At 48.8% G+C, this 27,365-nt stretch overlaps 1 protein-coding gene across 1 annotated transcript; it reads left to right on the forward strand.

Annotated features, from left to right (window-relative positions):
- Window positions 1-569: 569 nt before the first annotated feature.
- LOC136571427 (trifunctional purine biosynthetic protein adenosine-3-like) lies at window positions 570-26,836 on the forward strand. The gene is made up of 21 exons (XM_066571804.1): window positions 570-714; window positions 2,203-2,298; window positions 3,330-3,504; window positions 4,879-4,990; window positions 5,439-5,498; window positions 6,827-6,952; window positions 8,312-8,399; window positions 9,157-9,242; window positions 9,679-9,847; window positions 13,193-13,424; window positions 13,559-13,653; window positions 14,353-14,462; window positions 17,091-17,289; window positions 18,106-18,357; window positions 19,374-19,523; window positions 20,512-20,718; window positions 21,460-21,600; window positions 22,995-23,125; window positions 25,091-25,232; window positions 26,130-26,245; window positions 26,558-26,836. The coding sequence occupies exons 1-21, from the start codon at window positions 570-572 to the stop codon at window positions 26,834-26,836; spliced, it is 3,111 nt and encodes a 1,036-aa protein (XP_066427901.1).
- Window positions 26,837-27,365: the final 529 nt, after the last annotated feature.

The raw sequence follows: 27,365 nt of genomic DNA on the forward strand, positions 1-27,365 counted from the left end.
GGAATGATGAATCTTACTCCATGTTCTCAGAAGGCTAATTTACTATTTTATGATACTGTATTATATTAAAGAATACTATACTAAACTATACTAAAGAATACAGAAAGGATACTGACAGAATGCTAAAAAGATAATAATGAAAACTTGGGACTCTCTCCAGAGTCCTGACGCAGCCTGGCCCCAATTGGCCAATGAGTGAAAACAATTCACACCAGAATCCAATGAAACAATCACCTGTGGGTAAACAATCTCCAAACACATTCTAAAGGAGCACAACACAGGAGAAGCAAATGAGATAATAATTGTTTTTCTTTTTCTCTGAGGCTTCTCAGCTTCCCAGGAGAAAAATCCTGGGCGAAGGGATTTTTCATGGAATGTGAATCTCACACTATTGGTGACTCTGAATAGCACGCTGTGGAGGACCATAGCTATAAACAATGGTTACAGAAAGAGAGATAATAATTGTTTGCATTCTTTCCTCTAAGATTCCCAGGCTCAGCCTGGGAGGAGTTGTCTCTGCTCTCCCTTGGACTGAAGTGAGGATCTCCACAGCCGTGTCCTGCAGGGCCATGGCAGAGCGGGTGCTGGTGATCGGCAGCGAGGGCCGGGAGCACGCCCTGGCCTGGAAGCTGGCCCAGTCCCCCCACGTCAAACACGTGTTTGTGGCTCCAGGAAATGCAGGCACAGCTGACAACAGGAAAATCTCCAACTCAGGTAAAAAGCGGGGAGGAGAATCCCAGTACAAGCAATCAGCACTGCAGCAACTGAGACAAAACCAACTGGGCAGGTGTGGTATGTGCTGGGTCCCCAGCACGAAGGAGGAAAATGATGAATCTGATTCCATGCTCTTAAAAGATTAATTTATTATTATATGATATATTATAAAATACTATACTAAACTATACTACAGAAGAGAGAAAGGATACAGACAGAAGGCTACAAAGAATGACAATTAAAACTCATGACTCCTTCCAGCCTGACCGTGACTGGTCATTAAGTCAAAACAATTCACACGTTGGATAAACAATTTCCAACCACGTTCCAAAGCAGCAAAAGGCAGGAGAAGCAAATGAGATCATATTGTTTTCCTTTGTCTCTGAGGCTTCTCAGCTTCTCAGGAGAAGAATCCTGGGTGAAGAGGATTTTTCAGAAAATGTGATGGTGACAGGCAGGAATAGTGAATGCAGGGCAACCCCAACGAGGGGGAGAAAATTGTGCACTGACTCCATCTTATCAGAAGGCGAATTAATTACTTTATTATGCTATATTATTCTATATTGCATTACATCTAAACTGAATCTGCCCAAGCACCCAACTGCCCAGAATCTCTGACTGACAGTCCTAAATCACACACCTGGATTCAATTGGCCAGTGAATCAAAAACACTCACACCAGAATCCAATTCCCAATTCCCTTCAGCTAAACAACCTTCCACAATGCATTCCACTTTGGTGCAACACAGGAGCAGTAAATGAGATAAGAATTGTTTTGATCATCTTTTTCTCGGCTTCTCTCAGGGTCAGAGTGTGAATCCCACAGGCAGGTGCCAGTTGCTTGTCTTTTACAGGTGCCACAGATGATTGAAGGCACAGATTTCTGCTTTATTTGGTGCTTTGTTTCTGAATTCCAGAGCTGCCTCCTAAAACGCCCTGCTCTGTTTGTTTTTAGCCTTGCTGCTTAAGCTAGTGAGGCTTATATGAGACTGCATTTCTACACCTCATCTCTTCCACTTTTGTGCTTGAATTTTGTGACCAATTCCAGTGAAACTTAACCCAGATGCAGAGGGCTCAAAGTTCTTTATTCTGAACAGAAACATCTCTGTGTCTGCCCAGGCAGCTCAGTGAAATTTAGCTGCATCATCCAATGCTTTGAGTAAATCTTTACTCAGCCGTTGAAATTGAGTTTCTTTCCCAACCTTAAGTTTTATTTTTCAAAGTTGTTATTGTTGTGATGGACAGCTTTTAAAAATATATCTTGATTACACATGGCAAATTAAAGGAGATTTAATCACTTAGCAAATGTGTATTAAAAACAGTAGAGCAAATTGGAGCTGTTCCCAGCTCCTTTTGGACTCTGCTATTATTACATTGAGATTCCACTCTGCCCTTAGTGGGCTGCTTCATGATTTTAATCACACTTTTAGAAGGATGGAAAAAAGACATTCTCATCTCCTGTCTCTTATCAATTACTTTTCCTTTTCAGCTGTATTAGTGAGCAATCACACTATTGTCACCCAGTTCTGCAAAGATCACAACATTGGGCTTGTGGTGGTTGGCCCAGAAGCTCTTCTGGCAGCCGGTAAGTTAATAAAATAATTAAATAAACCTAAGTTGACTGAAAAAAAAAAGAAATTGTATTAATATAATATAATTATAATATAAATAGAATATAATCAACATTATAATGTAGTTATAATGAAATCAAATTATGATAAATATAATTATGATATAATAAAATTATATTATATAATTATAATGAAATCAAATTATAATATAATTAAATATAATTATAATAAAATAAAGTTATTATAAAATAGAGTTAAAAGTTAAGAAATATAATATAATATAATATAATATAATATAATATAATATAATATAATATAATATAATATAATATAATATAATGACAGAAAAAATCAGCACCATGAAATCTGCTTTAAAAGGGGGTGGGTAACTCTGGGAGTGCTCAGTAAAGTACAGAGCTAAAGAGCCCTAAAACCACAGGCTGAGAAGGGTCAGTGGATATTTAGAACCTCATTGGGAGGCGAATGAATTACCTGAGACAAAGGGAGGTGTAACAAAGGGATGATGGATGGGAATCTCCCTTTGTCACACAGCTCATGTCCCCAGAGAGCCCCCGTGGTGCTTGTGCTGTTTCTGTGGTGGCTCTGTGTCCCCAGAGAGTCCCCGTGGTGCTTGTGCTGTTTCTGTGGTGGCTCTGTGTCCCCAGAGAGCCCTCCTGGTGCTTGTGCTGTTTCTGTGGTGGCTCTGTGTCCCCAGAGAGTCCTCCTGGTGCTTGTGCTGTTTCTGTGGTGGCTCTGTGTCCCCAGAGAGTCCCCGTGGTGCTTGTGCTGTTTCTGTGGTGGCTCTGTGTCCCCAGAGAGTCCCCGTGGTGCTTGTGCTGTTTCTGTGGTGGCTCTGTGTCCCCAAAGAGTCCCCCTGGTGCTTGTGCTGTTTCTGTGGTGGCTCTGTGTCCCCAGAGAGCCCTCCTGGTGCTGTTTCTCTGGTGGCTCTGTGTCCCCAGAGAGCCCCCGTGGTGTTTGTGCTGTTTCTGTGGTGGCTCTGTGTCCCCAGAGAGCCCCCGTGGTGTTTGTGCTGTTTCTTGCTCAGGGATTGTGGATGACCTGCGGGCAGCAGGAGTTCGGTGTTTCGGGCCCGGGGCCAGGGCAGCCCAGCTGGCCTCCAGCAGCAGCTCCAGCAAAGCCTTCCTGCAGCGCCAGGGCCTCCCCACGGCGCGCTGGGCAGCCTTCAGCACCCCCCAGGAGGCCTGCAGGTTCATCTCCAGGTACATGTGCTGCCACGGGGCTCCTCTGACAGCACTGGGGCTTGGGAACCCTCAGCTCCTGCTGGGTTAATCAGCTCGGTAATTAGAGACAGATGATGAAGGTGTGGGTGTGGAGCTGCTGGAGCCAGGCTGGGAGAGCTGGGGGTGCTCACCTGGAGAGGAGCAGCTCCAGGGAGCGCTCAGAGCCCCTGGCAGGGCCTGCAGGGGCTCCAGGAGAGCTGCAGAGGGACTGGGGACAAGGCCTGCAGGGACAGCACCCAGGGAATGGCTGCCAGTGCCAGAGGGCAGGGCTGGCTGGGATCTTGGCAATGAGGAATTGTTCCCTGGCAGGGTGGGCAGGCCCTGGCACAGGGTGCCCAGAGCAGCTGGGGCTGCCCCTGCATCCCTGGCAGTGCCCAAGGCCAGGCTGGGCACTGGGGACAGTGGGAGGTGTCCCTGCCATGGCACAGGTGGCACTGGATGGTCCCTTCCAACCTTTTTGATTCCACGATTCTGTGAATTGCAGCAGGTTGATTTTTCTGTTCTGAATTCCCAGCTCTTCTTCTTTTCCATCTGCTCCTTCAGGATGCTCAAGAAGTCATTCATAGACAAAAAATCGTAATAAAGAAAAATATTTCAACAAATCTTTCTGTTAGTTAAGGACTGAGAATCGTTTCTACCCAGACAGTCACCACCAAAACACTCTCTGAGGATGATTTGGAAGGTTCTGGTCAAATATCCATAACTAAAGGAGAACAGTCCCATTTCTTTGCCTGTGGGTTGTGTTCCCAGACTCCTTGTCCTTGCTGGCAAATGCTCCATGTGGGATAAACTCGTGGAATCTCTAAAGTTTTTTTCATAAAAACCTTTTTATTATAGATTTGGAATAAACCCATCCTTTTCACTGGTTTTGCTCTGTAAGAACACCCAGTTTATGTTGCTGCCACATGAAGACAAGGCCAACACCTTCTCTGTCAGCAAGTGCAGGGCTCCAAAGGGAAAACTGTCCCAGGTGTGCACAGAGAGATGGGGAGAAGGGAGCCTGGGTGGTGTAAACTGGACAGGTTAATTATTGGGTTAAACTGGAGATTTAACCTAACAGAAATCATAGTGTGGACACTAGAGTGAGGTGTTCTTTCAGGAAGCAGGAAATTCAGCCCTTCAAAAAAGGGTTTTTTTGGTTATTCACAAGCCAGGGGGTGATTGGTAAAGGTAAAATCCATTCATTACCAAGGTGATGCTTTGTTCTTTTTTGACTTCTGGATTTAGCTTGTGTTTCAGAGTAAGTGGGGAAATTCTGGAGGTACAGTGGGAGTGTGGGGGGCATCCAGGAGCAAAGTGGAGATTTCCCTGGATGCAGTAGGGATGTCTGACCCCTCTCTGCTTCCCTTAAAGCACAGACTTCCCTGCATGGGTGGTGCGGGCACGGGGGCCAGTGGCCAGGAGGGAAGTGACCATTGCAGCCAGCAAGGAGGAGGCCTGCAGAGCTGTCCAGGAGATTATGCAGGTACAAAAATCCTTAATCAATCCCTGCCAGTCCAAATCTTGGTGCTCTGTACTCTGGGAGTTTGTAATTCCTGCAACAGGGGCCAGTGTTTTTGGGAGAAATTGTTCATTCGACTCAAGAGTTCCCCTGGGTCTCCTCAGACTCCTCCTGTGTCCCCCAGGCAGGGCTGGGAGCTTTTGTGACTGAATTTCTGTTCCAGCCTTGGGTCCCACTTCTCTGCCCCTCCAAATTGTAATTTTTTCCTTGTCTCCCAGGCCTGATAGGGAATATTTCAGTGTTGCCTCCTCATGTCCAAATGAAATTCCAGTGGCTTTCTCCACTGGCATTCAAGCAAGCTGGCACTTCTCATACACATTGTTTTTTTTGTTAGAAGAAAATGAAGAGAGGATTTAGGCAGTGGATTCATATCTACTCACTGGGGATCTCTTTTTTGTTCTGTCTTTTCCAGGACAGAATGTTTGGAGAGATGGTTGTTATTGAAGAACTGCTTCAAGGGGAAGAACTTTCTGTAGGTATTGATGGTGTGATGTTGTGCTTTCACTCTTTGGCATTATTGCTGTGCTTCTGTATAAGCACCCATGTTTATTGTTTCAAATTTCTTTGTTTTTTTTTTTTGTTTTATTTGCACTTTGACAAATGAATATCTATTGCATAACATGCAATCTAAGCCCTGTGTCATGCTAACCAATGCATGTTGTCAGTAAATTTTTCTTCTACATTAACAATGACATTTCATTTATAGTGGCTATTTTAGGAGGGGAGATTTTTTTTTCCCTAAAGTGACCAACAACATGTTTTTATGGACTTTCCTCGGTAATTCATGTTACATCTGTAACTTTGTGCTAATATTGAGTGCCTCTTTTAGGCTATTCACATGGCAGAGGACAGGCATGTGTTCCCATGTGACTCAAAATCTGATTCATCAAAAGGGAGCTGTAATGAGAGCCACCATTCCTCTTGGTAATTTAAACATGAGAAAGAAATAATTAATCTTTCAGGTCAATGGGCTTGTAGCAGAATAAATGGATCCTATTGGATCTAAATGGATCCTGAGAAATTCTTCACTCAGAGGGTGCTGAGGCCCTGGCACAGGGTGCCCAGAGCAGCTGTGAGTGCCCCTGGATCCCTGGCAGTGCCCAAGGCCAGGCTGGACACTGGGGCTGGGAGCACCTGGGACAGTGGGAGGTGTCCCTGCCATGGCAGGGGTGGCCCTGGGTGGGATTGAATATCCTTTGCTATGGAGAATTTGACTCCATGTTCTCAGAAGGCTGATTTATATTATATTATATTATATTATATTATATTATATTATATTATATTATATTATATTATATTATATTATATTATATTATATTATATTATATTATATTATATTATATTATATTATATTATATTATATTATTTTTATTACATTTGTTATATTGTATTGAAATGGTTTACTAAAACTATACTAAAGAAAGGAGACATCAGAAGGCTAGAAAAGAGTGAATAAAAAAACTCATGACTGACCAGAGTCCCAACACAGCTGGACTGGGATTGGTCATTCATTAAAAACAATTTACACGGAACCAATCAAAGATGCACCTGTTGGTGAGCAACCTCCAGAGCACATTCCAGGCAATCAGATAATTATTGTTTCCATTTCTTTTCTGAGGCTTCTCCGGAGAAAAATCCTGGGCAAAGAAGATTTTTCATAAAATATCTTGGGGACACTTTGCAGTCTGGGCTTCTGCGATTTGTACATTTTCCAGCAGAACTGAGCTGAGGCTCAGCAGTGCGGTCCCACTGTGGCCATTGTCACCGCTGTCACCGCTGTGCCTGTCTCTGTCCCTGCAGTGCTCCTGCTTCACCGACGGCGTCACCGTGGCCTCCATGCCCCCGGCTCAGCCCCACAAGCGGCTGCTGGACGGGGAGCAGGGTCCCAGCACGGCAGGGATGGGAGCCTATTGCCCCGTGCCTCAGGTACTGCCCCAGCGCTGCTCTGCACAGCCCTGCAGGGCCCTGCTGCTGCTGGAGTGCTCACACCCCCATAGTCATCGTTTGGGGTTTCATTCTCTGGAGCAGCCTCTCTTTTACCTCTCCTGTTAGTCCCAAACTTTGTGCTTCTCTGCTCCCTCGGCACCACCTCAGGAATCCCTGCAGAATTCCCTGTGTGCCCTGAGCGTAACCTGGGGGTCCTTGTTGGTCCTTACAGCACTGCTCCGCCACATTTTCAGTGGGTGTTTCTCCAAGGCCAGAAGCATTCTGGCTGTGTTCAGCCCAGATTCCAGTCCCAGACCTCCTTCAGAAGCACCCAAACCCCCTCGGGAGGCAGAGCAGTGAGATTCCCCCCTCAGGATCACCCAAACCCCCTCGGGAGGCAGAGCAGTGAGATTCCCCCCTCAGGATCACCCAAACCCCCACGGGAGGCAGAGCAGTGAGATTCCCCCCTCAGGATCATCCAAACCCCCTCGGGAGGCAGAGCAGTGAGATTCCCCCCTCAGACAGCACCCAAATCCCCTCGGGAGGCAGATCAGTGAGATTCCACCCTCAGACAGCACCCAAACCCCCACGGGAGGCAGAGCAGTGAGATTCCCCCCTCAGGATCATCCAAACCCCCTCGGGAGGCAGAGCAGTGAGATTCCCCCCTCAGGATCACCCAAACCCGCTCAGGAGGCAGAGCAGTGAGATTCCCCCCTCAGGATCACCCAAACCTCCTCGGGAGGCAGATCAGTGAGATTCCACCCTCAGGATCACCCAAATCCCCTCGGGAGGCAGATCAGTGAGATTCCACCCTCAGACAGCACCCCCCGCCAAGGGAAGGAGCAGGGCTTGGGGGAGATAGCAGCAAAAGATTGTAATAAAGAAAATTATTTTTAAAAATCTTTCTGTTAGTTCAGGGCTGAGAATCATTTCTACCCAGACAGATGCCACCAAAATGCTCCCCAAGGATGATTTGGAAGGTCCTGTTCAAATACCCATAACTAATGGAGAACAGTCTCATTTCTTTGCCTGTTGGTTCTGTTCCCAGACTCCTTGTCCTTGCTGGCAACTGCTCCATGTGGGATAAACTCATGGAACCTGTGGGGGTTTTTTGAGTAAAACCAACCTTTTCACTGGTTTTGCTCTGTAAGAACACCCAGTTTATGTTGCTGTCTGTTCCCTGCTCCAAGGGAAGGAGCAGGGCTTGGGGTACAAAATTGTAATAAAGAAAAAGCAGCAAAACTGTAATAAAGGAAAATATTTAAGCAAACACCTCAGGCAGCTCCTCGTTCCTGCCCAGTCCCTCCAGCAGGGTGAGCAGACGCCACCAGTGCCTCATGGCTCTCATTTGGCTGTCAGGTCCCAGAGGCTCTTCTGGAGCAAATCAGGGGTGGCATCCTCCAGCACATCGTGGACAGCCTGAGACAAGAAGGAGCAGCCTATGTAGGTGAGTGAGCACCTGAAAACCAAGGTGAGCCCCTCTCCAGCTCACTTCCATTGTCAGAGGGGGCTTCTGAGTTCCAGATGGTGTTTGTTTAAAAAAATAACCCAGCAGCAGCTCATTTTTCATGCAGTGTTAAGCCTCACTCGTTTGGTTCCCAGCTCTTTGTCTGGGAGAGAACTTTGGCCTTGTTTCATTAAACAGCATGATTTTATTAAATATTTTTAAATAAAACAGATTTATTTGCAGTTTGGGGCAGAACATACACTTCAGTCCTGCAGTACTGCTCACTCCTACGTACAACAATGTCCATTTTCTCCAGATCTTTATCCAGAGGCTCTTTTGGAAAAGGCAGGTGGTGCCCACAGGTGCCACTTAATGCCAAGGGCTGCTGTTGGCACTGAGGAGATCTCGGACCTCCAAAGAGATGGGCTCCCAGCCACATCCTCAAATTCTGCTTTTTGGGGGCCTTTTTTACAGTGCCTGAGTAAGAGCAGAGTGGGAGTTGAGTAAGAATGGAGTTGGGTGCACGATGCCAGAGAACCTTTGCTTTGTGGGGTTTAAAATGCGGTGCCCTGCTCCTCAGGTGGATGCTTGTCACTTTTATGGATATTTGGGAATTATTGTGGCTTGCAGAATCCTTGCTCCTAATGCCTTCTGATTTGCAGAATGCTCCAAAATGCTCTGTTGCTTTTAAAGGAGTTCTACAAAGAAAGAAAGAAAGAAAGAAATGTTTAAGTTATTTCCTTGGCTTTGTGTCCAGGTGTGCTGCAAACAGGTTTGATGCTGACCAAAGAAGGGGTGAAGATTTTAAACTTTAAATGCCAGTTTGGGGATCCCCAGTGTCAGGTGAGTGGAACACACTGGAAAATTAAAGATGCTCCATTCTTTTACCTCTTACTGCCATTCTTTTACCTCTTCCTGTTGTAGTTTATTTCTAGGGAAAGATCTGGATGCAAACACCTTAGACAATGTCTGAGGTAACATTTTGGCTCTTCAGCTCCTGTGAATTATGAGTTAAAAAATCTGTTCCTCAGATTTTGTTTTTCTGGATAGAAGCAGAATGGGAGAGGCCTAAATTCATGTTCATTCTACATAAGCTCACACCTTATGTTTCTAATTTTTTTGGTTCCAAAAGATGCTGCAAATTAAATTAAAACCCAGAGTTTCCAACTCTACTGGCACATACAGATTGTATTCCATCAACTGAATTTTCCCTAAGGTGAATTTCAATGAGCCAGCAAAATAAAAATTAACCTCCATCACTCTGAAAACTTTTCTACAGGTAATTCTCCCTCTGCTTAAAAATGATTTTTATGAACTGATTCAAGCAACAATTGATGGCAAACTCTGCAGCTGCATGCCAGCCTGGCTGGAGAACAGAACTGCTGTGTGTGTGGTCATGGCCAGCCCAGGATACCCAGGAGACTCTGACAAAGGCATGGAGGTAACAGGTAACTCTGGGAGATTGTTAATTATTTAATTGCTTCCTCACAGGGCTCCAGGATCTGGGCAAGGTGGGCATTGGGATATTCTGTATTCATGTAGGTATTCAATATTAACTTACATGTTAGAGACGGGTATTCAATATTCATGTAGGTATTCAATAGTCATACAGATATTAGAATAGATATTATATATATATATATTTATTTATTTATTTATTTATATTAGATATAGATGTTCAATATTCATTTGGATATTAAATAGAGATGTTCAATATACATATAGATATTAGATATTTATATGGATATTTGATATATATATTCAATATCCATGTAGATAGTCAATATTAACATAGATTTGATACAGATGTTCACTATTTGCATAAGTATCCAATATCTATATATATATGTTAGACCTGGATACTCAATATTCATATGGATATTTGATATTGCTATTCAATCTTCATACAGATATTGGAAAAAGATATTCAATATTCATATAGATATTCAACAGAGTTATTCAGGATTCATACAGGTATTCAATATCCATTTGGATATTGGCTATAGATATTCAGGATGCATACAGGTATTCAATATTCACTTAGATATCAATACCATTTGGATATTGGCTATAGATATTCAGGATTTATACAAGTATTCAATATTCACTTAGATATCAATACCATTTGGATATTGGCTATGGATATTCAGGATGCATACAGGTATTCAATATTCACTTAGATATCAATACCATTTGGATATTGGCTATAGATATTCAGGATGCATACAGGTATTCAATATTCACTTAGATATCAATACCATTTGGATATTGGCTATAGATATTCAGGATGCATACAGGTATTCAATATTTGTTTAGATATCAATACCATTTGGATATTGGCTATAGATATTCAGGATGCATACAGGTATTCAATATTCACTTAGATATCAATATCCATTTGGAAATTGGCTATAGATATTCAGGATACATGCAGGCATTCAATATCCATCTCCTCTGTCCCAGTACTCCTGGTTCAGGATCTCATGGAGATGTTTACAGTGTTTTAAACCAGAGGGAGCTGTTGCAGAACCATTTCCTGCCTGCTCAGCTCCTGCCCTGCCACTCCCACCCTCAGCTGGGCTCAGCCCAGCCCAGCGCCTCAGCTCCTGGCCAGGGCTCCCCAGTTTTGGCAGCAATTTTTGGCATTTTCTCTCTGGGGAAAAGAGAGATTCTCCATTTCTCCATTGCCCAGGGACAAGGTCATGCCCTGGTGCCTTGTCCCTCGCAGGGTTTCTGACCCCCTGCTTGTTAATCACAAAAAAAGACAGTCAAACCAATGGAATTCAATCCATTCTTTTATTTATTATAATTTTCTTATTATTTCTTTTCTTCATTATAATTATATAATTATAATTATTATTTGTTTAATTATGTTATTATTCTGTTATTATCTTCCTCTTCAGAGTTTCATGGGGTTTATTAGTTTTTATTCTCTTTTTCACATTAAACCACATATTTTTGGATGATGCTTCCAGAGTGGGATTGTTGGGGTGTCCTGTGCAGGGCCAGGGGTGGGACTGGGTGATCCTTGTGTGCGCTTCCAGCTCAGGATATTCTGTGATTCTCTGATTTCAATGGCTTGACAAACCTTTTATTCTTGAGTATTCCTTAAAACAGGCTGCAAATGGGTTGGATTTCCATTGCAGCAGGGCCAGGGGGAAGAATCCCTTGAGCCTGTAGCAAGGAGAAAACTGTGCTTGGTTCTCATTTCCCAGGTGATGGCAGCAGTTCCTCCTGTTCCCTTATCAAAATAGGAATTTAAACAAACTGTGCTTGGTTCTCATTTTCCAGGTGATGGCAGCAGTTCCTCCTGTTCCCTTATCAAAATAGGAATTTAAACAAACTGTGCTTGGTTCTCATTTCCCAGGTGATGGCAGCAGTTCCTCCTGTTCCCTTATCCTTCCCTCCAAACAGGAATCCAAACAAACTCCAAACCTTGCACAGTTTTGCTTCCCTGTGTCCGAGCAGCCCCTGTGAGTGTCTGTGGAGCAGTTCCAGCTTTTGCAGGGAATTGTGTGGAGTGGGCATGGAATAGGGGAAGAGCAGAGGTAACATCAGCATTGATGGTTTAATGTCAGAGAGAGGGGAGAATCCAGGCAGGAAATAGCTGTGGATTGTGATTTCCTGCAGGAAAACCCTGCACAAATTCCCCACAGCTCCCAGAGAGAGCACAGCTTTCCTGGCACAGGGCAGGGATGTGTCCTGTGGGGGCTCCTGGATCCCACACTGCTGCTCCTGTGGGATTTTTCTTTAATTTTGTGGTGCCCCAGATGGGGACTTGTAGGAGAGAGCCCAGAGGAGGCTCCAGGATGGGCAGAGGGATGGAGCAGCTCTGCTGGGAGGAAAGGCTGGCACAGCTGGGATTGTTCACCTGCACAGGAGAAGCTTTGGGCTGAGCTCAGGGTGGCCTTGCAGGGCCTGGAGGAGCCCCAGGAAAGCTGGAGAGAGACAATTTCCAGGGGATGCAGGAACAGCACCCAGGGAATGGCTGCCAGTGCCAGAGGGCAGGGCTGGATGGGATCTTGGCAATGAGGAATTGTTCCCTGGCAGGGTGGGCAGGGCTGGCATGGAATTCCATCCCTGGATCCCTGGCAGTGCCCAAGGCCAGGTTGGACACTGGGGACAGTGGAAGGTGTCCCTGCCATGGCAGGGGTGGCACTGGGTGGGCTCTGAAGTCCCTCCCAGCCCAAGCCAGTCTGGAATTCCATGATGCTCTACTGGCCCAGAAGGGGATTCCTGGGGCCAGTGCAGCCTTTCACTGATGATGCTGTTTCTCAGAAAAAAGCAAAGATGAAAATTTCTCATGTTCTCCCTTGACTGAATAAAGGATTTCAATCTTCAGTGTTTTGCAAACAGAAGGTAATGGATCTGGGGAAAGGTCTGGAAAACACATCCTGGGAGGAGGAGCTGAGGGAGCTGGGAAAGGGGCTCAGCCTGGAGCAAAGGAGGCTCAGGGGGGACCTCAGTGCTCTGCACAGCTCCTGACAGGAGGGGCAGGGAAAGGAGGAGAGGAAATGGCCTCAAATGGCACCAGGGCAGGCTCAGGTTGGAGACTGGGACAGAAAATTTCCCTGGCAGAGTGGTCAGGCCTTGGGCTGAGCTGCCCAGGGAGGTTTGGAGTCACTGAATTGTCCCAGAGCAGTCTGGATGTGGCCTTGGGGACAGGGATTGGGGTGATGCTGGTGGGGCTGGGGTGGCACTGGGTGATCCTGAAGGGCTCTTCCCACCTTAAATCTGAGATTGTCCCCAGAGAATGCAATTCAAAACCCTCAGAGAATTATTTGTCCTTGCAGGGCTTCTGCAAGCCGAGGAGCTGGGGCTGCAGGTGTTCCACGGGGGCACAGCGCTGAAGGAGGGCAGGCTGGTGACCAGGGGTGGCAGAGTCCTGTCCATCACTGCTGTCAGGCAGGACCTGATGGAAGCCCTGGCAGAAGCCAACAGGGGGGTGGCCACCATCCACTTCCAGGGGGCCACCTTCAGGAGGGACATCGGGCACCGGGGCCTGCGGCTGCTGCACCAGCCCCTGTACGTGAGCACAGCCCAGATGTTCCCCCCTGCCTCTCCCAGATGTTCCCCCCTGCCCCTCACATCTGGGCCACCTCTGCTGGGCCTGCAGAAAGGGTCAGTGCTGCTGCCAGCTCGTCCTTGCCTCCCCACAGGGCCCTTCTGTACAAGGACAGACACGTGGGAGCTGGAGCCAGGGAGGCTTTGAGCTGTCTGCCACAAACATCAGCTGTGAGAGGCACCAGGGCAGGTAGGACTGGGAAGAATCTGGGAATTCCCTCAGTATTTGGACTTTTTCTCCCTGAGGGTTGGGCAATGCACTCGTGGCATTGAAACTGAGCTTGGGAAATTGGGCTGGGATCAGCACAAAGAAAGAAAATAAATTTCTTTCTTGTCACTCCTCTTATGATGAATTAACAAATGCCTGCCTTGCTATGGAGGGGATTTTGCTTCTTAGAGGTGCAGAATGAAGAGGAATATAATGGAAATAAATAAATAAATAAAATAATGGTAATAGAGACATTGGAGCAAAGGAGGCTCAGGGGCCCTTGTGGCTCTGCACAAGTCCCTGCCAGGAGGGCACAGCCGGGGGGGTCGGGCTCTGCTCCCCGGGAACAGGGACAGGAGCAGAGGGAACGGCCTCAGGCTGGGCCAGGGCAGGCTCAGCTTGGACAGCAGCAGCAATTTGCCCATGGAAAGGGAGCTCAGGCCTTGGCAGGGGCTGCCCAGGGAGCTTTGCAGTGCCCAGCCCTGCAGGTGTCCCCTGCAGGTGGCACTGAGTGCTCTGGGCTGGGGACAAGGTGCCCATGGGCACAGCTGGCACTGCAGGGGCTGGCAGGGCTGGGCCAGCCCCGGGGATTTAGGGATAATTTGCAGTTCTTTTCCTGGTGAGAGTTTTGGGTATTTTATTTCCCATAAATGCAGCCCATGCTGTGTGTGTCCTCAGCAGGAGGTCGCTCAGAAGGAGGAGGCTTTGCTGCTTTCTTTGACCTGAAGGCATCTGGCTATGATGATCCCATCCTGGTGTCCCAGACCAAGGGCCTTGGACCCAAACTGCAGGTAATTGGTAATTAACTGGCAGCTCCACTGCAGCACAGCTGATGGCACCTGCTGTTAATTTTTATTATTTTTTAAAAATTTATTTCTAAAATAATCTTTATCTATGGAAATAGAGGTCCTCTTCTCTCTTTGGAGGTATGGGGTCTTATAATTTTTCTCTCTTTCTCTGTTTAAACGTCTTATCGATTACAACTATTTTATTACCTGTTAATTTTGGTGTGGAGGCTTTTGTTTGATAGCAATTTGAACACTTTCATCTCTCTATACTTTCATGTGTTACAGGGAAAAAGAGTTTTTCTCTATAGTTTTGCAAGAGGATTTCAGCCTTAAGATTAAGGCATTTCCTCATCCACCCTATGTGGGATTTGACTTTTTTTTTACTGACTTTGATGCCTTTATGTTGTTTCTTTACATGCTTGTATCTTGTTATATCTTGGACTTAGATGTTTAATAATTTTTATTTATGTCACAGTCTTACAAGTTGTTTTACAAGAGTTTTACAGTACTTTACTAACAAGGTAAAAAATAGAGTTGTATTTCTCTTTCTATAAGGTTTTTTAAGGATAAACTGTCTAATTAAGAAATTACACCTAAATTATTTTTACTTTTAACTTAGTAACTAACTACTTATTACTTGTAATGTGGAATTTTTATCTAATTATACAATAGTACTTCAACCTATGAAGAGGAAGGTAAAGAAGAAGGAGTAGCTTCTGCTTTAAAACTTTTATCTTGCTTTTTATATACTACTGTATTCTAAAACTTTAAACTCTAAGTGTTTTACCATGTGATATTGCACAATTCTATTTAAACTACACACCCATAATTTAAGTTTTATCATTTAATTTTGGAAGTTTTCTCCACTGTTTCAGTATAAATGCAGTGTTCTCTCGGGGGTCAGTGTTTGTTAGCACAGAAAGTCAGGAATTCTCAGTAACCAGGGTTCCAACAACCTGCCAGGGCTGTTTCAGTGCCACAGCCTGTGCCACCACCTGCACCCTCCTGAGCTCCACAAACACTCCTGAGTCCACCACCGTGGGCACCTGCACTTTGGAAATTGTTATTTGTGCCAGGCCTGGGCACACTTAACTGAGGATGTGGATATTTTGTGGTGAAATGATAACAAACTGCAAACTTGAGGCACTGAAGCCCAGAATTTCTGCTGTAAACTGGAGGCTCCATTGGCTGTGAGGAGGATCTGTGTGGAGGAGCACAGGGAGTTGTTGGAATGAGAACTGGCAGGCTCAGCCTAATAAATTGTGTGTGGAGAGGGAGAGAAGAGCTCAGGGCATTGGGGAAAGGAAGGATGGAAGAAATAAACATTAAAGAAGCCAGGAAATAGAGAATTTTAATTAGCCAAGAACACACAGGACAAGCTGAGTTAGGAATATATTTATGTAGAGAATTGGGATAAATTGAACCATGGATGTATTTATGTATTGAATTAGGATAAGCTGACCTGGGGATTTATTTATCTATTGAATCACAAGGTTTTCAGCCACCAGGAGAGTGGAGATCTGAAGCTCCTTTCACTGTCAAGCACAGCAATGTCTCTTGTTTCAAATGGTTTCTGCCTTTAATGCCAGGACAGCAAACAGCAGGAGACTGAGCAGATTTAACCCCCCAGTCTTTGGCAGTCTCACATCCTCAGGCACCCCTGAGCATGAACAAGTGATTGGTGCAGGCTCCTGTGGGCCTTTGTTCCATTGCCTGGCACAGAGACATCCCCAGCTGTGTTCCCAAGGCTCCTCCTTGGCCAAGGACGGGTTGGCAGCTGCCTGCCAGGATTGCTCCTGGAGCAGTGGCAGGGAGGTGCTGTCATGCAGCAAAGGCCATGGGGTGCCTGTTTCCATGGCACTCCCCAGTCCAGCAGCCAGGGAAATCAATCAGGAATCCAAGCCCAGGCTCTGTTTGGGGGCTGCTCCCTCCCCATTGGGAATCCAGTGATGTTTATTCCATGTTATCCCCTCACCCATCCCTCTGTCCTGGCCTTTTCTGCTCAGGTGGAACTGTGTCAGTAAAAGGGACCTCCTTGGAAGTTTATCCACTGATGATCTTAAAGGCCTTTTTCACCCTTGGGATACTGGGAATTAGGAATTGTTCCCTGGCAGGGTGGGCAGGGCTGGGATGGAATTCCCAGAGCAGCTGGGGCTGCCCCTGCATCCCTGGCAGTGCCCAAGGCCAGGCTGGGCACTGGGGCTGGGAGCAGCCTGGGACAGTGGGAGGTGTCCCTGCCATGGCAGGGGTGGCTCTGGGTGGGCTGTGAGGTCCCTCCCAACCCAAATCATTCCATGATTCTATGATAGTCATGGAATTTCTATGATAGTATTCCAGAAAGCAAACAAACAAAAAAAAAAATCTCAAATCGTCACAATTTCTAGGTAGCTGAAATAGAATTTATATGGCTGAAATTTGAACTAATATTAAAAAAAAAAGCAAAATAGAGTTTTCTTTTTCTGTCTGCAAGAAAATGAGCTGTTTTCTCTTGATTTCAACCAGGTAATGCACCAGGTTCTGTTTTCCATGTATGTCCTGTAGTGCATCCTTTCAGACAGAAGAAGGTTTCTGCTGATTTCACTGATGAATAACTGAGTTTTGCCTGTTTCTCCTTCCCACCATGTTTTGCAGGTGGCCCAGGTCTGTAAAAGACACGACACCATTGGGCAGGACCTGGTGGCCCTGTGTGTCAATGACCTCCTGGCCCAGGGGGCTGAGCCCCTCTTCTTCCTCAGCCATTTGTCCTGTGGCAAACTCGATGCTGAAGTGATGGAAACGATCAAAGAAGGAATAGCTGAGGCTTGCAGGAGTGCAGGCTGTGCTTTCCTGGGTAGGGACCCTCCTCTCCTCTGAGATGTGAAGGGTCTGAGGTTGAATTTATCACCAGAGAAATGGACTTGGGAGGTGGAGGCAAAATGTGGCCCTGGAATTGTTGGTTTCTGTTGGGTGGAAAAAGCAGTTGAGAATTTGTGCTTCAGTTCTTCCTGGTCTGTAAAATGGGGTCAGCACAAAAAGATGGGTTCAGTATTTGTGCACTTGGATCCTTGTTCTTCCTTCTTTATCCCTGAACCAAGGAGAACAGAACTTGAAGCCTCACACTGTTCAGTGTTAATGTTTCCAAGCCCTCTCCCATACTCAGGGAGGTCCCACGTGAGTACCAGAGTTAATAATGACAAAATCACTTCTTATTCTTTTATGAAGCTTTGTTTTGTTGGAGTCTTGAGGTGAAGTAACAAACCAAGAAGGATTTTAAAACTATATCTGAATCTTCTTGGGCTGTGTGTCCCTGGATGTGCTGCTCACTCTAGGAGAGGCCATAAATTTAAAATGGTGTTACAAGAATGGCTTTGAGCTGAGGGAGGGGAAGGGCTGGATGGGATATTGGGCAGGAATTGTTCCCTGGGAGGGTGGGGAGGAGCTGGGATGGAATTCCAGAGCAGCTGGGGCTGCCCCTGGATCCCTGGCAGTGCCCAAGGCCAGGCTGGGCACTGGGGCTGGGAGCACCTGGGACAGTGGGAGGTGTCCCTGCCATGGCAGGGGTGGCACTGGGTGGGTTTAAGATCCCTCGCAGCCCAAACCATTCTGGGGTTGTGTGAGTCCAAAACGCCCACAAGCAGGAGGTGCTGCCCGCTGTCTCCCCTTGCAGGTGAGGAGGTGACAGAGGTGGCAGCTCCGTGTGCCCCGGGGCACTGTGACCTGGCGGGGTTCGCGGTGGGCGCGGTGGAGCGGGGCCAGCGCCTGCCGGGGCTGCAGCGAGCCCGGGAGGGGGACGCGCTCCTGGGGCTGGGCTCCCCCGGCATCCACGGCCGCGGCTTCGGCGTCGTGCGGAGCATCCTGCTGACATCCTCGCTGCGCTGCTCCTCGCCAGCCCCGGGCAGCTGCGGGGACACCACGCTGGGTGGGCTCCCCTTCCTCGCCAGGCGTCTGCGGGAACGGGGCTGCTCCCGTCGGGCCGGGTTGGTCACTCTGTGGGGTGGGGATGGTGCCCGCTGCTCTGCACGAGTGGGCAGCACTCCTGCCTGTGGTGGTGCTCGCAGGGGTCCGAGGATGAGGGAAGAGACGAGGATCTGACTCCATGTTTCAGAAGGCTGATTTATTATTTTATGATATGTATTATATTAAGACTATACTAAAAGAATAGAAGAAAGGATTTCAGCAGAAGGCTGGCTAAGAATAGAAAAAGAATGATAACAAAGGCTTGTGACTGACTGAGATAGTCCAGACAGCTGCACTGTGATTGGCCATTAATTAGAAACAACCACATGAGACCAATCACAGATGCTCCTGTTGCATTCCACAGCAGCAGATAATCATTGTTTGCATTTTGTTCCTGAGGCCTCTCAGCTTCTCAGGGGGAAAAATCCTAAGGAAAGGATTTTTCATAAAATATCATGGCTACACCTGCCTCCTTCCCAAGGCCTTCTGCAAGGACTGGGAGAGAACCTGTCCAGGAAGCATTCCCAAAAACACCCCACAGCACTTGAAACAAATCCATTGAATTCAGCCTGGAGAATGGAAGGCTCTGGGAGAGCTCAGAGCCCCTTCCAGTTCCCAAAGGAGCCCCAGGAGAGCTGCAGAGGGACTGGGGACAAGGCCTGCAGGGACAGCACCCAGGGAATGGCTGCCAGTGCCAGAGGGCAGGGCTGGGTGGGATCTTGGCAATGAGGAATTGTTCCCTGGCAGGGTGGGCAGGCCCTGGCACAGGGTGCCCAGAGCAGCTGGGGCTGCCCCTGCATCCCTGGCAGTGCCCAAGGCCAGGCTGGGCACTAGGGACAGTGGGAGGTGTCCCTGCCATGGCAGGGGTGGCACTGGGTGGGCTCTGAGGTTCCTCCCAACCCAAACCATTCTGTGATTTTTGATTCTAAACCTCTCCTGAGGTTTTGAACAGGACTGAGCTGAGGCTGTTCCTTGCAGGAGATGTTTTGCTGACCCCAGGGAAGATGTTCAGCCCGGCTCTGCTGCCCATCCTTCGCTCAGGGCACGTGAAGGGCTTTGCCCCCACGGCCGAGGGGCTCCTGGGGGGCATCTCCAGGCTCCTGCCCGAGCACGTCAGCGCCGTCCTGGGTGAGTACTGAGGGGCTCCTGGGGCACAGAACTCAGGCCCAGCACGGCCTTGACCGTGCTGGAATCCTCAGAAATGTCCCTGCAGAGGGGAACGGCCCCAAGTGGCTGCTTCTCCAGGGGCTGCCAAAACCATTCCTGCTCCAAGTCATGAGCCCCACTCTTGGTTGGAGAAGGGAAATTCCAGAGGAGATTAAGGGCAGCAGATCTCCAGGACAAAAGGTGTTGGAGAAGATTGTGTGTTCCTCAGGACACCTCTCCGAACAAAACATTTTGACCAAATACTGAGGTTTGGTAGGGCAATAAATTTGCATGATTTTCTCCACACACACACACATTTAATGCACTTTTTGGTAGCTTCCCCACCACATCTGACATCTCTAAGGCAGAATTTTTTCTGATGAAGCCAAAATTGGGCAAAGAATTCAGAAGTTTGAAGTACTAAAGAAAACCATGTTCATGAGAGTCTAAAAACACAGTGGGGATGGTGAGGGGGCAAGAAAGGTGTCTGTGTGTTGGGTTGTATTTCTCTAGAATGAAGTTGGAAAGGAAAGAAAGACATTTCCAAGACCAGGTTGGACACTGGGGCTTGGAGCAGCCTGGGATAATGGAAGGTGTCCCTGCCATGGCAGAGGATGGATTGAGATGGGTTTTAAGGTCCCCTCAGCTTGGACAGCAGCAGCAATTTGCCCATGGAAAGGGAGCTCAGGCCTTGGCAGGGGCTGCCCAGGGAGCTTTGCAGTGCCCAGCCCTGCAGGTGTCCCCTGCAGGTGGCACTGAGTGCTCTGGGCTGGGGACAAGGTGCCCATGGGGCACAGCTGGCACTGCATGGGCTGGCAGGGCTGGGCCAGCCCCAGGGATTTGGGGGTTCTGTGGCAGCAAGAATTTCTGTCTACCAGCTCTTGTGCCACATCCCTGTCATTGCAGACAGTAAATAATAAATAATAACAAACATTGGTGCTGCCCACACAGCAATTTCAATCTTTCCCAGATGCTCTCAGCTGGAAGATCCCTGAAATCTTTGGCTGGCTCTACAAGGAGGGGAACCTCTCTGCAGAGGAGATGGCTCAGACCCTTCCCTGTGGGATTGGGGCTGTCTTGGTCGTGCAGAAGGAGCTGGCCCAGCACGTTCTGCAGGACATCCAGAGGCAGCAGGAGGCCTGGCTGATTGGGAGGGTGGTTGCTGCTTGTCACACAGGTGAGCAGGTGTCCCCGTGGGACTGAAGAGACTCTCTGTTGCAAAGTCTGTGTATTTCACACTACTTTCCTGTTGTTTCACTAGGCTGGAGGCTGCTGGACACCTCCACAACTACATTTCAGTATTAAATAAATGAGAAATGAGTTCTTGTTTCAGAGTGGCAGCACCTGGATAACCTCTTCCCCTCCCTGAGGCTTCAGAGAATCCCTGTGCTGATTGTTCCAAAAATCAGGGGATGTTTTACCACCCTCATGGTGATCACCTCCCGTCCTGTGCAGCCCTTCCCAGCTCACACAGATCTGTGTAAAGGCTGAGGACAGGCCACAGCTTTGTACAGTCACGTGTGGTGATGGTCAGGCTGAACCCTGGTGTGGCACTGATTGACATCCAGCAGGACATGAACCAAAATCCGTCTGGAAACCCAACAGTCTGGGCAGCCACAATGTCACCTCAGCTCTGTCAGCATCGGTTTTAGTGTCCTTTTGTAACATGGGAGGTACAATGATGGGACTAATCCTTGAAAAGGCCATGCCTGGGCCTTTGTGAACAACTCTGTGAGCATCAGAGGCCAGCACAGCTCCTGGGCTGTTCAAGCACTGAATCCCTCGGGAGCTCCATCTGTGCCAGCATAAATTCACTGCTGATGCAATTTCTTGTCGTTGAAACATTATTAATAAACTACATAAAGTCAGTTTAGAAGGAAAGGTGAAATCTAACATTTTTCTCATGTGTTTGGAGCAGGTTCTCACATTGAAGTGGAGAACCTTGCAGAGGCCCTGCAGCTGAGCAGCCCCCGGCAGCTGCTGGATGCCAGCACTGCTGAGATCCAGCCCCAGCCCAAGAAGAGAAAGGTGAAGGTGGCTGTTCTTGTCTCTGGAGCAGGTGAGCTGTCACTTGTCCTGGCACAGAGAATGTCCTCACACAGGAGAGGCTGGTTCAGGTGTGACCACCTGGCCTTTCCTCCAGTGGAATTCTCCAGGCCTCTCAAAGTCCAGGGTTCCACTCTAAGTCAAAGAGTTGTGCTACACTGCTTAAAAACTGAGCTTTATCAGTGCTCCCACCCTCAGGGATGTTTGTGGGTGAGCAGATCTCTGCCTGAGCAGCAGCTGAGAGCCCCTCCCAGGGCTGTGGTGTAGCAGAATGAGGTTTGGATGGTGGATGCTGCTACCTATAATCCCCAGTAAGCACCACCTGTGGAAAAGCTGCCTGGGGAGGCATTCAGGCAAGTCCCCTGTGAAAAACACGATCGCTCTCTCCTGTGAAAATGTAAAAAGTTTAATAAAGGACAACAGGAGACAAGGACCACAGAGCAAAGGTTATTACTCAGCCAGGACCACCTGTTATCCTTGGGGATACCCCTTAAATACCTTTTAATTACATCAGCCCTTTGCATATTTATAGATGCTTATGCATAGTAAATTTTTCCCCAAGATAGTTTACATGTTCTAAGAGTTGTCTTCCTCTTGGGTCCAGTTTTTTAGAGCATGTGTATTCCTGGGGTGTGGTTTTAGTTCATTCTTATCACCTCCAGTTTTTTGGCCCTGGCCCACACTGCCTTCAGAGGGTGAATGCTGCTGGCTGGCAGATCTGTCCAGGTGTGCTCATCCTGTGTTCATTGGGTGTTATCCCACCCAAGCAGGCATTTTAACACAAGCACACTGATATCAGCTGTTTCACTAAGCTTAATTAACAACAGAAATAAAAACGTATCTTTATAACAAAGTTACTTTAACACCACACTATAAAATCCATTTTAATATTTGTGAAAAGACAATATTATAATCTGTATCTCTAACATTCACACACCACACTCACAACAGCTAGCTCAGCCAAGAGAGGCAGAAGGGCCTTTTGTAGGGTCAGTTCCAGTGAGGTTTATTTCAGAAGGCTGAAAGCAAACCAGGGACAAAAGACAAAACCATGTGCTGTGCACAGGCTTAACTATGGGGTCACTGGCCAATTGTCTGAGGGCACTGGGGTGGCACGAGGGGCAGGGCAAAGGGCTCTGCCCTACAGGGAAGATGGGGCTGGCCACCAGAGATGCCACACCCAAAGAGGGAACAGGGAAAGGAGAATTTGAGACACATGGGGAAGGGAACAGGAGTAATAGTTCATCGTTAAGCAAGAGTCCATGGGAAAGTCCTGTCTGTCTGTCCAGGTGAGGGAAACTCTGGTAAATTGTTCCAAGGCAGGGCTCGGGGGATCCCCTGAGGGAGGGGCTCAGAGCATTGCCCAGGGTGGGTGCTGACGTGTGCCCCTCTCTCTCCCTGCTGGAGGCACGGCCCTGCCCGCCCTGATCGGCTGTGCCCGGGAGCCGGGCAGCTGTGCCCAGCTGGTGCTGGTCATCTCCAACAGGCCCGGGGTGCCGGAGCTGCGCAGCGCCGCCCGCGCCGGGATCCCCACACGGGTAAGCGTGGGACACCCCTGCTCGCTCTGAAAGGGTTAAAGGTTTGTTAAACCTGACCGGGAGTTACAGCAAAAGGATGACATGAGGAAAAATTGCAGCACTGGGAGCTGCCCTCGTGGCTGCCTACCACACGGCTGGTTCATCTTCAAGATGGATGCTCAGTCTTTTACACCCCTGGGGGTTGCACCAGCCCGCCCTGGGCCCTCCCACAGTCTGTCAGTCAGCTCTTCTGTGCTGTTTTTTGGGGAGACTGCTTTCTTGTACCTTCACTGGATAGTCAGGTGTTGTCATGCCCCCCCACAGCACCAAGCTTTTCCATTCCTGACTCTCCCATGCAAGGGGTGGGTGCACATGGATTCTTTGTACCTGTCCTAGACAGCCCAGGCTGTCTGCTGGCAACAATACAGAGGGGGAAAGGGACTGTGGGGGGAACAGAGGGCATCTGAACCACAATAACATAACTACACATCAGTAAAGCTTCTCTTAATATACACACAGTGTTCATCCCTTAATTGTGAGACCCAATCATCTCATGATCCATCTCTAACTGTAAGGACACATCCCCTTCTCCTTTCTATTCCCAGCTGCTGAGCCCGTGGCTGGTCAGGAGGGGCTTGCTGAGCATTGAGGTTTCACTTCAGTTTGAAACTTTCCCTGTGGATGGAGCACAGCGCTCAGAGTCCTTACTGAGCTCTGGGGGCTTTTCCCAGCTTGGCAGTGAGTGCTGCATCCCAGGGAAGGGATTTCAATGGATGGTTTGGGTCTGAGATTGCAGCCTATGAGCCTCAAGTTTTGGCTGAAATCAGTCAAATTTCAGGTTCTGCAAAGCACAGGAATGTGTTGTCTCCTGGGTTTATCCCTCCTTAGACTCACACAATCCCAGACTGGGCTGGGTTGGAGGGACCTTAAATCCCACCCAGTGCCACCCCTGTGCAGGGACACCTCCCACTGTCCCAGGCTGCTCCCAGCCCCAGTGTCCAGCCTGGCCTTGGGCACTGCCAGGGATCCAGGGATGGAATTCCATCCCAGCCCTGCCCACCCTGCCAGGGAACAATTCCTCATTGCCAAGATCCCACCCAGCCCTGCCCTCTGGCACTGGCAGCCATTCCCTGGCTCCTGCCCCTCTATCCCTTGTCCCCAGTCCCTGTCCAGCTCTCCTAGAGCTTTCTCCTCTCCAGGATGAAAACCTGTGTCTCAGTTTGTGCCCAGTCCCATACAAGTTTTCTCCTGCCTGCAGGCCACAAGGCAGCTCTTTGGGACAGGAATTTGTTCTGGCTTGTTCCATAAAAACCCCTGGCAAGGACCACCAGCATTGTCCGAGAACATTCCATGACTTGGGATGTCAAAGGCAGAACTCCCCCTTCTGATACTAAGTGGGTTTGAGCAGGTGTTTTTACAGCTGTGCCCAGATGGAAATAAACTCTGCTAGAGGCTGTCCCTGCATGGAAAGGTTCTGAGCAGCTTCTTCAGCTCCTGAGTTGGATTCATGTGATATTTTAATGACTCATGTCTAAAAAAAAGTGATACCAAAATTCACTCACATTTTCACAGGCAAGAGCACAAAGTTTTGTGAGCCCCTTGTTTGAAGGTCCTCAGGAGAGTCAGGACTCAGCACTCACCCGGGGGGCTGAAAGTGGGAGGTGGGGTAGAAATAAAGGACCTCCTCCCCTTCCCCAGAGGGTCTGGCCAATTGACTCCACCACCTCCCTGGGCAACTCATTCCAGCGCCTGACCACTCTTAAAAGGGAAAAAATGTTTCTAAACTCCAATCTGAACTTCCCCTGGTGCAATTTAGGGCCATTTCCTCTCACCCTTTCACCTGGGACATGGCAGAAAAGAGCGACCCCACCTCACTGCACCCTCTTTTTAAATCATGGAGTGCCCTGGAATTAATCTGGTTTGTTCCTCACTGTTGCCCAAGCAGCTGCTCCCAATCCCACCTTTTGTTGTGTCTCACTGCCCCAGGTGATTGATCACAAATTGTACGGGAGTCGCTCGGAATTCGACGGCACCATTGACCGAGTCCTGGAGGAATTCTCTGTGGAGCTGATCTGCCTGTCAGGGTTCATGAGAGTTCTGTCCAGCCCTTTTCTCCGAAAATGGAAAGGTAAGGAACCAAATGTAAAAGAGAAACTAAAGCAGAGGTGGTTGGTCTCACCAGGATTCCACTGTCAGAGTTCCTTGTCCTTTGATTACTGCTGACATTCCAGGAAGGAGACCCTGTGCTTCCCTCTGGCAGTGGGACTGTGGGGATTCTGAATATGGGATTCTGCTTCCCTTCCCTCTGGCAGTGGGGCTGTGGGAATTCTGAATATGGGATTCTGCTTCCCTTCCCTCTGGCAGTGGGGCTGTGGGAATTCTGAATATGGGATTCTGCTTCCCTTCCCTCTGGCAGTGGGGCTGTGCTGGGATTCTGCTTCCATTCCCTCTGGCAGTGGGACTGTGGGAATTCTGGTGTGGGAATTCTGAATATGGGATTCTGCTTCCATTCCCTCTGGCAGTGGGGCTGTGCTGGGATTCTGGCTGAGGATTGCCTTGTGCTGCCTCAGCAGTGAGAGAGGGGCAAACTGGGGGCATGGGGTGGCTCTGTGCCTTCCCCAGGGAAGGAGTTTGGTTCCATCCTTTGCCAGGGAGCTGTGCTGGGGAGTCCTGCAGTTCCCACTCAGAGAAAAATGGGAGAAAGATGGATTTATCCATTCCCAGGAGGGATTTCTCCCTCCTGTGGTGTCCTGCTGACACCCTGACATGGCTCTGTGTGTGCCCTAAGTGAGTGAGGGGTGAGCAGTGAGTTAGTGCCAGCTCCTGAGGCCTTGCTCAGGAGTTACTCACTCACTGACAGCCTGCACAGGCTCCTTTGGGAATGTTGCTGCACCCCTGCTCCTGGAAGAGCAGAATTCCCTCTGAGCAGAGCTGTGATGCACTGATGATTACATCTCATTTTATTTTTAAGGAAATTCAGTTCAAATTATCTCTTTTTTTTTTCTCCTCTCACACTGATGCCCAGGGAAAATTTTGAATGCTTCTCCATCGCTCTTTCCACTCATCAAGAATGGGAATGCCCAGCAAGAGCCCCTGGAAAGTGGATTCAAAGTCACCGGCTGCACCGTGCATTTTGTCCTGGTGAGTGGCCTCAAAACTGGGAAATTAGGAAAATTTGGAAGTCAGCAATTTGCTTTTTTCCTTTTCTTTCTGAGGGCAGAAACAGGCAGAGGTAAGAGGTTGTGGGAAGGGGTGGGAACCTTGGGCTTGTTACCAGTAAAAACCAGGAAGATTTGGGGTTGCTTGAAGCCCTGTCTTCCCCCCTTGCATTTTGGGGTGGGATTTTCCCATTTCTCCTAGTCCCAGGAGGAGCAGAAATCCTTCCTCCCCGCACACCCCAGCCCCAGCCCCTTCCCCGGTGCTGCCCGGGCCTCCCTCGCTCTGTGCCCGCAGGAGGAGCCGGGCGCCGGCGCCGCCATCCGCCGGGAGCCGCTGCCCGCGGGGCCGGGGGACACGGAGGCAGCGCTGGGCGAGCGGCTGCAGGAGGCCGAGCTCAGGGCATTCCCCCTGGCCCTGCAGCTCGTGGCCAGCGGGGCCGCATGGCTGGGAGCCCACGGAAGAACGTGCTGGAGGCGGCAGAGCCAGAGCCTGAGCCCGGAGGAGGAGCAGGGACGCGGAGCGGCCTCTCCCGGGGAGCCTCCGGAACGCCAGGAGCTCCGGGCGGGTCCCTGAGGGGCTCCGGGCAGATCCTTGAGGACCCTGAGAGGCTCTGGGTGGGTCCCTGAGGCGCTCTGGGCTGGACGCTGAGGGGCTCTGGGGAGGTCCCTGAGGGGCTCTGGGCAGATCTTTGAAGGGCTCCGGGCACCCTTCAATTATTCCACCCTCTTTTTCCAAGGGAAAGCTCTGGGCAGATCCCTGAGGGTCTCTGGGTGGGTCCCCCGAAGGGTTCTGGGCCGGTCCCTGAGTGGCTCTGGGCAGATCCTTGAGGGGCTCTGGGCCGATCCCTGAGGGGCTCTGGGCCGGTCCCTGAGGGGCTCTGGGGAGGTCCCCCGAAGGGTTCTGGGCCGGTCCCTGAGGGGCTCTGGGGAGGTCCCTGAGGGGCTCAGGCTCTGCTCGTTTTTCTTCCTCTTCCCTTCTCCTCCATGTCCTTCTCTTGGATGTCTCAGTATCTCAAGTTTTCCTTCCCAGCCTTTTCCTTGAGATCACGGCTTTTGTTACACATCCCTTGGAAAATCCATGGTGGGAGCCGGGCTGGCTTTTT

The sequence above is a fragment of the Molothrus aeneus genome, chromosome 2 (genome assembly GCF_037042795.1).
Source record: "Molothrus aeneus isolate 106 chromosome 2, BPBGC_Maene_1.0, whole genome shotgun sequence".
In the NCBI taxonomy this organism is placed as follows: Eukaryota; Metazoa; Chordata; class Aves; order Passeriformes; family Icteridae; genus Molothrus; species Molothrus aeneus.

Coding starts and splice junctions, on each gene's coding strand:
- LOC136571427 (XM_066571804.1), top strand. CDS start 570: ATGGCAGAGCGGGTGCTGGTGATCGGCAGCGAGGGCCGGGAGCACGCC. Junction 20,719..21,459: donor GGTTGCTGCTTGTCACACAG/GTGAGCAGGTGT, acceptor TGTTTGGAGCAG/GTTCTCACATTGAAGTGGAG. Junction 21,601..22,994: donor TGTTCTTGTCTCTGGAGCAG/GTGAGCTGTCAC, acceptor TCCCTGCTGGAG/GCACGGCCCTGCCCGCCCTG.